At 32.1% G+C, this 13,140-nt stretch overlaps 1 protein-coding gene across 1 annotated transcript; it reads right to left on the minus strand.

The window, feature by feature from the left end:
* Positions 1–734: 734 nt before the first annotated feature.
* LOC119581245 (zinc finger Ran-binding domain-containing protein 2-like) lies at positions 735–11,749 on the minus strand (the record flags this gene model as incomplete). The annotated part of the gene is given in 4 exon segments (XM_037929643.1): positions 735–828; positions 10,212–10,434; positions 10,781–10,910; positions 11,697–11,749. Coding segments are annotated over 4 exon segments (460 nt in total), but the record flags the coding sequence as incomplete, so codon positions are not given.
* Between the last annotated feature and the right edge of the window lie 1,391 nt (positions 11,750–13,140).

Here is a 13,140-nt window from a genome sequence, read left to right on the forward strand (position 1 = left end):
AAAAAAGAAAAAAAAGGGGGTTTTTTTTTGGGGGGGGGGGGGGGGAGAGAGGAGAGAAAAGAGAGAGGAGAGGAGGGCGGGGAGGGGGGGGGGAGAGAGAGAGAGAGAGAGAGAGGAGAAGAGAGAGGCGAGAGAGACGAAGAGAGGAAAAACGAGAGAGAGAGAGAGGAAGGAGAAGGGGAGAGAGCAAATACCCTGCATAAATTTGCTATGAAGTATAGTTTTATTTTTTTTTTAAAAATACTTCCACATTTTTAGCCCCTTCCCCCTAAAGATATCCCTTCACTAAAAAGTATAAAAAAAAAAAAAAGGCCAAAAAAACCTAGATCTAAATTGGGAAAGATCTGGAAGAGGGGGAACTGATTGGGTTTGGACCGGGGAACTCGCCTTCCGGGGGAATGTGCCTCGTCGGGTTTTGACCTTGCCCAGTAGGGGACTTGCCCCTTGTTTAAGATGGGTTTTTCCGAGGGGAGTCATCAATTCTTTACCTTTCTATCTGAAAATTTTAAAAATAAGAAAACTTTAAAAAAAAGAAAATAAAAGGAAAAAGTTTTGGTAGACTTCATCACAAATTAAAACTTAAACAAGTTAAACATATAAAAATTTATGGAAAATCATCATTTAACAAAATTTTAAAGTAATATAAATAAAAATAACAAAAAAAAGAGGGTATTTTACCTAAAACTAACGGGACGTTTCTGTGTCATTACCTTGTCACTTTTTTTGTGTCGCATATCAGCATTCCCCAAATACATATTTGGAAAGATCTCCATATCATCCCATCACCCTCATTTTCTCATCATCATCTCTAACTGAAGTAGGAGGTTCCTGTGAAAGACAGGTTTCATATTCATATTTTACATATATACAACAATTATACAAAATACAAAAATTCTAATAAATAATATATATATATAATATTATATATATATATATAAATATATATATATTTACAAAAGAGAGAGAGGAGAACATAATTACAAAAATTATAATAATTTAGGTTTATAAATATATGTAAAATATATATTATAAAATTATAAAATTATATATTTATTAATATATATATTATATGTAAAGTTAATCCCAATATGTGTGTGTTGTTGGGGGGGGGGGGGTTTATTAGTGTGTGTGGTTGTTTTGTGGTGTGTGTGTTGTGTGGTATGTTGTTGATGTGGTGTGTTTTGTTTTTGTGTAGTGTGTGTGTGTGTTTGTGTGTGTTGTGTGTGGTAGTGTGGTTTTTTTTGTGTGGGTGTGTGTGATTGTGTGTGCATATGTGTGTGTGTGATTGTTGTGCATATGGTGTTTGTTTATGTGTCCAGTGTGGTTGAGTCATGTGTGCATGGCTTGTGTGTGTGTGTGTATTTCATGTGTTGTGTATTTTATGTGGATGTGTATTTAATGTGTTTGTGTATTATAGTAGTGATGTAAGTGGTATGGTATGTATATGTGATGTGTGTTATGTGATGTTATTGGGTGTGGTGTGGTGTGGTGTGTTTTGGGGGTGTGTGTGTGTTTTTGTGTGTGTGTTTTGTGTGTAGATGGTATATGTATGATGTATGTATGTTGTTGTTGTGTGTAGTAGTATTTTGTAGGTTTTCATGTATGTGTGTATGTATGGTGTATGTAGGGTTGAGTATGGGTATGAAGTGTGTATGAATTTTGGTATGTATGGGTTATGTATGTGTATGTATGGTGTTATGGGTTTTGCATGTGTGTATGCATGTGTGTATGTAGGTATTTGGTTGTATGGTTTTTAGGGTTTTAAGGGTATGCGTTGTTTTGTATATGTTTTTAGGTGTATTTTTGAATAGTGTATGTGTGTTATATGGTGTGTATATGGTGTGTATGTGGAATAGTGTAATTGTTGTAATGGTGGTAAGTAGTGGGGTTTGTGTGGTGTGTGTGTGTGTGTGTGTGTGTGTGTGGTGAATGTGTGATATGTGCATGTATATGTGTGTGTATATGTCTATATTTTAGGCGGTTGTGTGTTTAATGTGTGTGGGTGTATGTGTGTGGTATGTGGGTTATGTGTGTATGTGTGCGGGGATGTGTGTGTATGTGGCGTGTATGTGTGGTTTATAAGAGTCTATTGAGTGCCTTGAACAAGGGTTTAGAGGTGGTATGATAGGGGTTTTAAAAACGCCCTGACTCTTTTTTAGGGGAAAGAGTAAAAACAAAGAAAGGGGAAAAAACAAGACGATGTCTTAGGATAAGGCGAGCGTGGTGCACATGTCCGGCAACTAGCCCTGGGGGTGTTAAGACCCTCCATTTTTGCCGGCCACCTACGAAGCCTTCCCCTCGAGGCGCCTTAGATGGCCTCGGGGTGCCCCAAGTTTGGCTGTCCTGATTGGCGGGTCATCTCATTCCCGCATGCATTGTCCTTGGTGATTTGTGGTTGCTCATCCCTGTAGCCCTTTTCCCTGGCCTTGGTAAAACATTGTCCTTGACGTCCGCTGTCCCGGTGCACACAGGTTCTCCTATTTGGTTTTCTCTAGACTTCCTCGAACCCTTGTCCAGGTCGAACTCGGCGGCGTACTCCCAACACCCTCGCAGATCCGTCCAAGTCCTTCTTGGCTGCAGCTTGTCCTCACGTCCCATAATATCCCCTGGATCTATAAGGTCCGGGCAGGAGGGCCCTCTTTGGCATCTCTGGGGCTGATCCCCTGCTCTATAAACCCCGGGAGTTTGCGGGGATCAATGGGTGCCGGCAGACAGCCCCTTTCCCACAGATCCGGGGCGGGACTGGTACCTGAAACGGCGAGTTTTTGGTCTTCACTGGATCTACGGGATCCCGGCAGGCAGCCCCCTTTCCCACTAATCATGGGGAGCTTTAATCCCAGCTCTGACGAACTTTCCTGGCCCGGGGAGCCCCTCCTAAGGTGACCTTTTGCAGCAGCGTCCCTACTCGGTCCCATTTTGAACATGCAGTCCGATGAATATAAATCAGGGAAACAGACATACACAAAAGGGGGCCCAAGATAGTGAGGAAAAAGAAAGGAAAACAGAGAAAGGGGATGTCAAGTTCCACTAGCCGGTTATTATAAAATTTGGTTTTTTTAATTTTCTTTTCTTACTTATTTTCCCTTTCTTTTCTTTTTTGTTCAGTATCTTTTGTTCTGCGGGATGAGTGAGTGGTGATGAGTATAGTGTGTATGGTGTGTGAGGGAGCACAGTGAGCGGTTTTGAATGAAAGTGAGGGGAACCACACGAAAATGATCAAACCCCTGAAGACTAAACATTCAATATAACAATGTGAGAGAATTAGAATGATTAATTTAAAATTTTTAACACCACATGAATTCAACATTTAAGGGTATGCGACAGAATGTATATCAAAAAAAAACACACACAAGCTTTTCGAAAAGCGAAAATTTTCCCCGGGGACAAAAATTCGAACTGCCAAGTTGTAGATTTCATCAACGGGGGGGATCCTATACCAAAATGTAAAAAAAGAAGGAAAACCGAGGGGGGGGGAAAAAATCTATAAAAATTGATCTCTTCTGGTATCGGATGGGAGCCGGACTTTCCCTTACAGGTATCTATACAAATTTACATATGTTGGGATTTCCCCAAAAAAATGCACTTCTAGTGCAAAAACTTCAGTTTACATTGACCTACCATTGTAAAAAGGAGGTGGTCTATTAGGCGATTTTGAAACCCCAGGTTATATCAGGCATCCCTGTGCACTATATAGGGGGAAGACCCTAACACTTACTCAAAATAAAAAAATTCATATAAAATTGATTTAAAGTCCGTTTAGCCCCAATGAACGTGTCATCAAGGTAAAAAAATGTCAGTTATTCCGATTGTGTAAACAAAAAAACCCAAAATTTAGGGGAAAAAAACAAGCGGTCACTCCCCTTTAGTCCCAAAGGGAAAGGAAGGGAAAAAGAAAAAAAGGGGGGAGGAAGAGGAGAAAGCACTACGAGAAGAGAAAAATAAAAAAAAAAAGGGGTATGTTTCATGGTAAAGAAAAACCCAAGAAAAAATTTAAATTCATTGCAGTTAAAAAAAATATAAATCTCTAAAAAAAGAAAAATTTTAATTAACTATTTAAAATAAAGATATTCATGTTTTTTTATTTTTTAATACCGTGAACACACAGTAATGTGATCAAAGGTCAGAAGAATAGTGAGAATGTGCCATTGCTTCTTTAGCACTTTTACCAAAAAAAACCAACATGAGAATGACTGCACATTGGGTTTTAACACATTTGGGGGGGAAGAAAAAAAAGAAATAAAAAAAGGCCCAAAAGTGTTTTCAGTGGTTTTAAAAAGAAGGTGTCCCAGGAAGCTTCGTAGACTTGTGACCTGTTGCAAGCCAAAAGGATGCAATGACCAACCCAGCTACCAGTTATAAAAGACTGTGGGAAAAAATTTATGGTAGCCAACGATTTTACTAAGCTTTGGAAAGCGGTGAGCGCGGGTTGTGTTGGCCCTGGGGGCAAAAAGGGATGTCTTATCACGTCAAACCGCTGGACACGAACTGATTTAAAAAGGATCTTTCTCAGGCCAAGCAAGAGACCCCACTGAAAACGTGGCATGGAATTTGCAGCGCAGGAAAAAGTGGGGGGAGCGAGGTGAGGTACCAGTTCCATTTAAAAACCCCTCCATAGTTACGTACGTGTGTGTGTTGTGTGTGTGTTGGTGTGTGTGGTGGTGGTGTGTGGGTGTGTGGGTGTGTGTGTGTGTGTGTGTGTGAAAAAAGGGGAAATAAAATGGAAAATTTCACCCCTTTGCCCGGGACTCGAATTCAGTTTTGGGGTATGACCGGGGACAGTTTTTAAAAACCAACAAACCCACCAACCCCCAAAAACAACTGTGCAACTAGGATCTCACTAGCTCCAAAGACATTACCTATCTACTCATACTAGAGTAATGATAGCAAAGTTTTACAGACTCTCCCCATGGAAACTTACAGTAATGAAGTATATTTATGAAAGATGGAATAATGTAGTGCCACATTCATATACATGACACAAGTAGTGAGGTATGTTTACGAAGTATGGATAAAATAATTATTCCATCTTCCATGAATATACTTCAGTAATAAATTGGTTTTGCAATAAATTTTCACAAGTGCCCTCGGGGGTGTGTGAGAAGGGGAAAGTCTATGGAGCTAGTGAGGCCCTTTTTTGCACACCCTTTGTGGGGTTCATATGGTTGGGTTTTAAGGTCCTATGGTCATGCCCCTGGGCTGTGGTTTGAACCGATTTGGGAGGGGTGAATAATATATATATATAATATATATATAAATATTATATATATATATAAATAATATAATTTATAGTATATAATATATATATATTTTTAAAGTATATATATAATGTTAAATATGTTTTTAAAATATGTATAATATATGATATATATAATTTTTTATATTGAAAATATATATGTATAATATAAAATATAATGTGTGTATATTATATATTATTAAAAATGTATAATATTTGTTATATATTGTTAAAATTTTATTTTTATAAAATAAATATATATATATATAATATTATATTTTATATATTTTAAAGTATATAATATATAAATATATATATATAAGGATTATATATTATTATAATAATATATGATATTATATTATGTATAAATATTATAGTAAAATAAATATATAAAATGGAATATATATATATATATATATACAATTATATAATTATATAATTTAAAATACATATAAAATATATAAAATTATAATAATATATACATATATAATACAATTTAAATATTTTTATTATAAAATAAAATATATATATTGATAATATAAAAAAATTTATTAATATATATTATTAAAGATAATATATTATATAATTTTTAAAAAATATATATTTTAATAATAATTATTATAAATTAAATAAGAATAATATATATAAAACAATATATAAAAACAAAAAAAAAAAACCCAAACAAAAATTATATATAATATAAATATATTATATAATATAAAATATATAAAATATAAAAAAAAATTTTTATTTTTAAAAAATTATATTAAACCACACACACACACAAAAAAAAAAAAATAATATATATATAAATTATATATATTTTATAATTAAAAAGAATATATAGATAAAATAGAATATATATAAGATATTAAAATATAAATATAATATATATATAAAAAAAAAATAATATTAATTATTATATAATAATAAATAATATATAAAAAAAATATATATATATATATATGTTAAAATATATTATTTAAAATATATATATATATAATATATATTATATATTATATATATATATATATAATTATATATATATAAATATATATATATTTATAAAATATAATATTAAAATTTTAAAAAATATATAAAAAAAAATTATTATATAAATTTTATATATATTATAATTTTTAATAATATATATATATTATATTTAAAATATAAATTTATAATATATATTATATTATAATATTAAATATATATAAAATTTTTAAATAAATATTAACCCCAAAAAGTTTTAAAATAATGATATTTAAAATTTTTTATTTTAAAAAATGGTTACAATTACAAAAAGGGGTTTCTTTTATTATTTTAGTTTATTTTTTTATTTTAAAATCTTTTTATTTATTTTTTGTTTAAATTTTAAAAATTTTAAAAATATTAAATTTAAAAAATAAAAAATAAAAGTATTATATCAATTGTATAAAAAAAAAGAATTTTTAATTAAAAAATAATATATATAATATAATTTATAAATTAATTATTTAAAAAATAAAAAATAAAACAAAAAACCCATTTTAATAATAACATATTAAAACAATAAAATTTAAAATACAAAGCCCCCGCCCACCCTTTTTTACAAGTTTTTTAAAAATTTTTTTCACACATGACCTAAAAAATTTCCTTGTCATTTATAATTATTTTTTTATTTTATTTTTATTTAAAGGTCGGGGCCTATTTCATGCCCAAATGTAACCCAAGATTTTATAAATTTCTTTAAAATCATAACCCCCTACCCCTTAACCCGGTATTGAAAATTTTAAAAAGGAAAAGGGAAAACCCCAAACAAGATGGGAAAAATCAAAGTATTTTTGGGGGGCCCCATGACCCTTTGGGAAAAAAAGGGGAAAAAACAGTTGAGTGGCAAATTAAAAACCCCGGGGCCCAAAAAAATCCGTTTATGAGTTAAAAAATTAAAATAAAAAATAAATATAAAATAAATATAATATTTTTTTTATATATTTACAAATTTTTTCTCAATATTTATTTATCAATTAAATAAATTTTTTTTAAAAAAATTTTTTTTAAAAATATATTATATATATATAATATATTATTATATATATATATATATATTAATTTTTTAATTTAACATATAATTAAAATTATTATTAATAAATTTTTTTAAAAATACTAAATTTTAAATTAAAAAATATTAAAATTAAAAAAAAAAAAAAAAAAAAATAAACATTTAAAATTTATTACAATAAAAAAACAAAAATTATAAAATTAAATATTTAAATAATATATTATTATATAAAATTATAATAATAAAAAAATATAATTTTATAAAAAATATTATTTTTATATATTATAAATAATATATTATATAATATATATATAATTAAATAATATATATATATTATATAAATATTTAATATATATATATTATATAATATATATAATATATAATTTTATAATATATATATATTATAAATATATATATATATATATATTACTTTTTATATAAAGATAAAATATATTTTATACATATAATATTTTATATAATATATAAAATTTTATATAAAAAAATAAAATAATATAATATATTATATATTATATACAAAAAAAAATATATTAATTTATAATATATATAATAAAAATTTTTTAAAATATATATATATAATTTTTATCTATATATTTTATATTAAAAAATATATATAAAAATGAAAAAATAAAATAAAATATTTTACCCCTATAAAAAAATAATAATAAAAAAAACAATTTCTAATAATAAAACAAATTTTTTAAAAAAATTATTTAAAAATAATTAAATTAAGAAAAAATTAAAAAAATTTTTAAAATCAATTTAAATTAAATTATCATAAAAAACAAAACATTTAAAATATATTTTTCATTATTTTTTAATTTATATATTATACAATTTAAAACATAACATATAATTAAAACAATATCCCCCAATAATAAAATTATACCCAAAACAAATTATAAATCCCCCAACTTTATAAATTAAATAAATAAAATATTTAACAAATTTTAATTTTTTAAAAAATTATTAATCCAAAAATATTTAACCCATAAAAAAAAAAATTTACCTAAAAAAAACCCAATTAGGAAAAAACAATAAAAAAAAAAAAAAAAAAAAAAAAAAAAAAAAAAAAAAAAAAAAAAAAAAAAAGGGGAAGGAAAGGCCCCCCCCCAAATGGAAAATCGGACCCCCTATAAAGGTGCGGGGCCAAGAAAATACGGACAATTGGCCCCAAATTAGTTCCCAGCAGGGGGTTTTTTTGGAAAATTTAAATTTCCCAAAGATGGGTGGAAAAGAAATCAGGGGGACAAACCCCGTTTTTTTCCTAAAAAGGGCAGGACCCTTCTGGGGAAAGGGTGGGGGAAAAAACAAAACTGAAAACCATTGTTTCATTTTTACCTGGAGAAACTAAACCACGTTTTAAAAAAAAAAAGAAATAATTTTTAAAAATATAGAATAAAATTATAAAATAATTTATAAATTAATTAATAATAAAAATATAATATTACACACACACACCCACACACAAACGGGTGTGTGTGGGTGGTGTGGGGTGTTTTGTGGACTCGAAATCCTGAACTCAGATTGCCGTTGTGACAGTCTTTAGTCCGGTGCTCTAACCACTCGGTCGTCGCGACCTCTATATATATATATATATAAATATATTTATATATATCAATATACATATAAATATATATATATATATATATATATATATATATACATATATAATGATGAACATGTTACAATCAATGGAATGATTGTGGAAAATGTGAAAGAGTTCACTTATCTTGGAGCTGTTTTAAACTAATTCCATATGGATGATTCACCGGAGATAAAAAAGAATTACCATTGACAAAAACGTCACAATTGCTCTCAATAACATCTGGAAGACCGAAGCTTACCTTACGGCCAAACTGAGGTTATTTGAACTCATTAGTTTTCCCAATTGCAATCATATGGTTTTTCTGAGTGTTGGGTGCTGAAGTAGATAGACAAGAAAAAGATCAATAGTTTTGAAAATGTGGTGTTACAGATGAGTACTGCGTATTAGCCTGGAGCAGAGAAAAGACGAAGATGACAGTTCTGAGAAAAATATTGTACAAGACGGCTGTTGGACATCTTGAACAAAGGAAATTAAAAGTTTATTGGTCATGTGATTAAAGTAAAAGTTTTGAGAAAGACTTGCTGACAGGGATTGGTGATAGGGAACAGAGGAAAGGCAAACCGAAGACAAGACTGAGCGACACATCAAATATTTGCGGGCTGTCGATGGCAAGAGTGGAAAGAAAAGCGTAAGACGAGTTAAGTGCGAAGGAATTGGAAGAGGTCACGGCTGCTCAAAACTGAGCATCCGTTTCTTGAGATGATATAACATATAATATATATATATATATATTATATATATATATATATATATATATATATATATTAATAAATAAATATTTTTTTTTATTTACATATATCATATCTTTCTGTGCCATCACCGATGCAGTGTTTGACAAACTACTTGACATCACACACACACACACACACACACACACACAGGTGTTTGTGTGTGTGTGTGTGTGTGTTGTGTGTGTGTGTGTGTGTGTTTGTGTGTGGTGTGTGTTGTGTGTGGTGTGTGTGTGTGTCTGTGTGTGTGTGTGTGTGTGTGTGTGTGTGTGTGTGTGTGTGTACATGTGTGTATATGTGTGTGTGTGTATGTATGTATGTATATGTATATCCACAAATATACATGCATATACACTCACAGAGAGAGAGAGAGAGAGAGAGAGAGAGAGAGAGAGAGAGAGAGAGAGAGAGAGAGAGAGAGAGAGAGGAGACAATGAGAATATTTTCTACATAATGGGTATATCTGAGAAACTTTTCTTACCAATCAGTAAGAAAAAAAAAAAGCATTATAAAATATTACCATTCTTCTAGATATGTAGGACTGCACATCTACATAACTAGCGTTACAACTGTTTAAATCCGTACTTTTTTGTTATCTCCTGAAAGCTGTTGATTCCTGGTACGAAACTTTTTTTTCTTGCGTCCAAATTCATCAAATTCATCATCTGACTCATCTCTATGGATGTATTCTACACCTTCCCTTTCGTTGAATCCGCCACCATACCCTGTGCGCTCTTCCAGGTCTCCAAACTTTGGTGCATTACACATGTTGCAGGTTTGTCGTCTGGCCCAATTCACATTTCCACATCTTCATATAAGAGAAAAACACAATTAATCCTTTTTTTTTAATAAGAGTCAAGCAATAAACCTTCAAAGATGTTTAAAATCTTAATATAAAGATTCATATTTAATGCAGTCAACTGAACAAGATCTTGGTATTCCAAAAATAATTATGTAAAGTCTACTTTGCTCAGGAAGAAAAAAATAATGTAAAAAAACTCAAAACATTCAAAATTTACCACCAAATATATAGAACCAGAATAAATTTTGGGTGGCTAAGATTGCAAGCCTCAAGCCATATCCCCTCTATAAAAAGTCTACAGTTTTTTATTATAAATAAATTAATTTGAAGACATTGCATAAATAAAACTTACTTGCTACACTGCCAGTCATCAGCACTAAAAAGGCCATGGGACTTCTCTGCTGCTGCTTTGCCTATTTCCATTCCTAGTTGTCTTTTTTTCTCAGCATTAGCAGCTGCTGCAGCTCCTGATCCACTTCGTTCTGTGAATAGCAATAACAATTCTTACAGTATATCTCTCCTCCAAGTAGACTACCAGTTCTTTGTGAAATGTTCACATACACGTGTGTGTGTGTGTGTGTGTGTGTGTGTGTGTGTGTGTGTGTGTGTGTGTGTGTGTGTGTGTGTGTGTGTGTGTGTGTGTGTGTGTGATGTGTGTGTGTGAGTGTGTGTTGGTGTGGTGTGGTCTGTGTGTGTGGTCTGTGGTGTGGTTGTGTGTGTGTGTGGTCGTGTGTGTGTGGTCTGTGTGTGTGTGGTGTGTTGGTTGGTGTGTGGTGTGTGTGTGTGTGTGTGTGTGTGTGTGTGTGTGTGTGTGTGTGTGTGTGTGTGTGTGTGTGTGTGTGTGTGTTGTGTGTGTGTGTGGTGTGTGTTGTGTGTGTGTGTGTGTGTGTGTGTGGTGTGTGTGTGTGTGGTTGTGTGTGTGTGGTGTGTGTGTGGTGGTGTGTGTGGTGGTGTGGTGTGAGTGTGTGGTGTGTGTGTGTGTGTGTGTAGCGTGTGGATGTGTTGTGTGGGTGGATGTGTGTGTGTGTGAGGTGTGTGGTGTGTGGTGTGTGTGTGAGCGTGGTGTGTGTGAGTGTGTGTTTGAGATTGTGTGTGTGTGAGATTGTGTGTGTGTGTGTGTGTGTGTGTGTGTGTGTGTGTGTGTGTGTGTGTGTGTGTGTGTGTGTGTGTGTGTGTGTGTGTGTGTGTGTGTGTGTGTGTGTGTGTGTGTGTGTGTGTGTGTGTGTGTGTGTGTGTGTGAAATGTGTCCAAGTTCACTATTTACTTACCTTTCCCACACCTGTTGCAAGTGTTTCTTCTGGCAAAGTTCACATTTGCACATCTGTAAAATATATAACTATAAATTAAAAAGGATCATAATTCTACTATACATGTATTAATCACATATCAAATTGGTTACTACTGAAATAAACTTTTGTCACAAAACACTACAGTAAACATATCTATCTATCTATCTATCTATCTATCTATCTATCTATCTATCTATCTATCTATCTATCTATCTATCTATATAATGGTTAATGGTTTAAAGCAAAATAAATGTGCTAGACATCTGTCATGTAGAACTTTAGGAAGGTACAGTAAAGGGGTAGTGAAGTGTAGCTGAGTTTTAATTAGTTGCTATGTCAACTATCTAGAATAATCCTGAGAAGGTTAAAGGTAAAGGAGTTGATGAGTGAATGGGTTAAGGTAGGGTTAGGTAAGGGGGATTAGATTAAGTGAAAGATATGTATGTGTCTGAGGAAGAACAGGTTGTCAAAGCAGAAAGTGAGATATTCTGTAAGGTTGTCTGATAGACAGGACAACAGAATGTGTGGAACTGTAAGGGGGACATAAAATAGGGAACACAGAGGTGGATCAGAATGTGACTTTAGATAAGAATGTGTTAGTCAGGTGTGGCTAATACATAAGCGGACAAGAGCCATCTCCCAACATCTGTTCCGATGAAATGGAGCTGACCAGGAGACTGACAGTTTTACAGTATGTAATTTATTAGTGCAGAGACTTGACCAGAAAGATTGCCATCGGTTATACAAGAAGGTCTTAAAGTGGGGGTAATAATTTGTGGCTGGAATGCGTGAGAAACGTGGTTGGTGTGATGTGGACACAGCAGCGTAACATGCTAGAGTGTCTGCCTGTTCATGGCCAGGGTTTCCAACATGGCTGGGCACCCAGCAAAATCTGATAGTTTTATGACGTGTGGATAGGTAGAACAACCAGTTCTGGATTTTATAGACAAGGGCGTTGGTCGAGTGTACTGAGTTTATGAGAGTTAATGAGTTACAGGAGTAAGTAAAAGTAGTGAAAGAGCAAGGAGTGAGTATGTGTGTTTTAAGGCAAAAAGAAGTGCGTACTTTTCTGTAGTAAGGACACTGGATTCAGAAGGGAGGGGGTATTTGAAAGTGCAAGTTTGGAAAGTTACTGCAAAACCAGCACCAGAGGTGAATTTACAGCCATCCATGTAAACATGAATACTGGAGGAATGAATGGGGACATGGTCAAGGAACAGCAGGGGGGGGGGGGGATATTGGATTTTGGTGGGTCAGGGAAAACAGAGAAGCAAATACAGGGGTAAGGTATAAGCCACGGACAGAATGGACAGAAAATGAAAGAGGTCGGAGATGGGGGAAAAGGGGAATGGGAGAGGAGGGTATCCATGCGAATGGAAAAAGGAGTAGGTAAACGTGGAGAAGCAGCAAAGGTAGGAAGCAG

This window comes from Penaeus monodon, chromosome 14, assembly GCF_015228065.2.
Source record: "Penaeus monodon isolate SGIC_2016 chromosome 14, NSTDA_Pmon_1, whole genome shotgun sequence".
In the NCBI taxonomy this organism is placed as follows: domain Eukaryota; kingdom Metazoa; phylum Arthropoda; class Malacostraca; order Decapoda; family Penaeidae; genus Penaeus; species Penaeus monodon.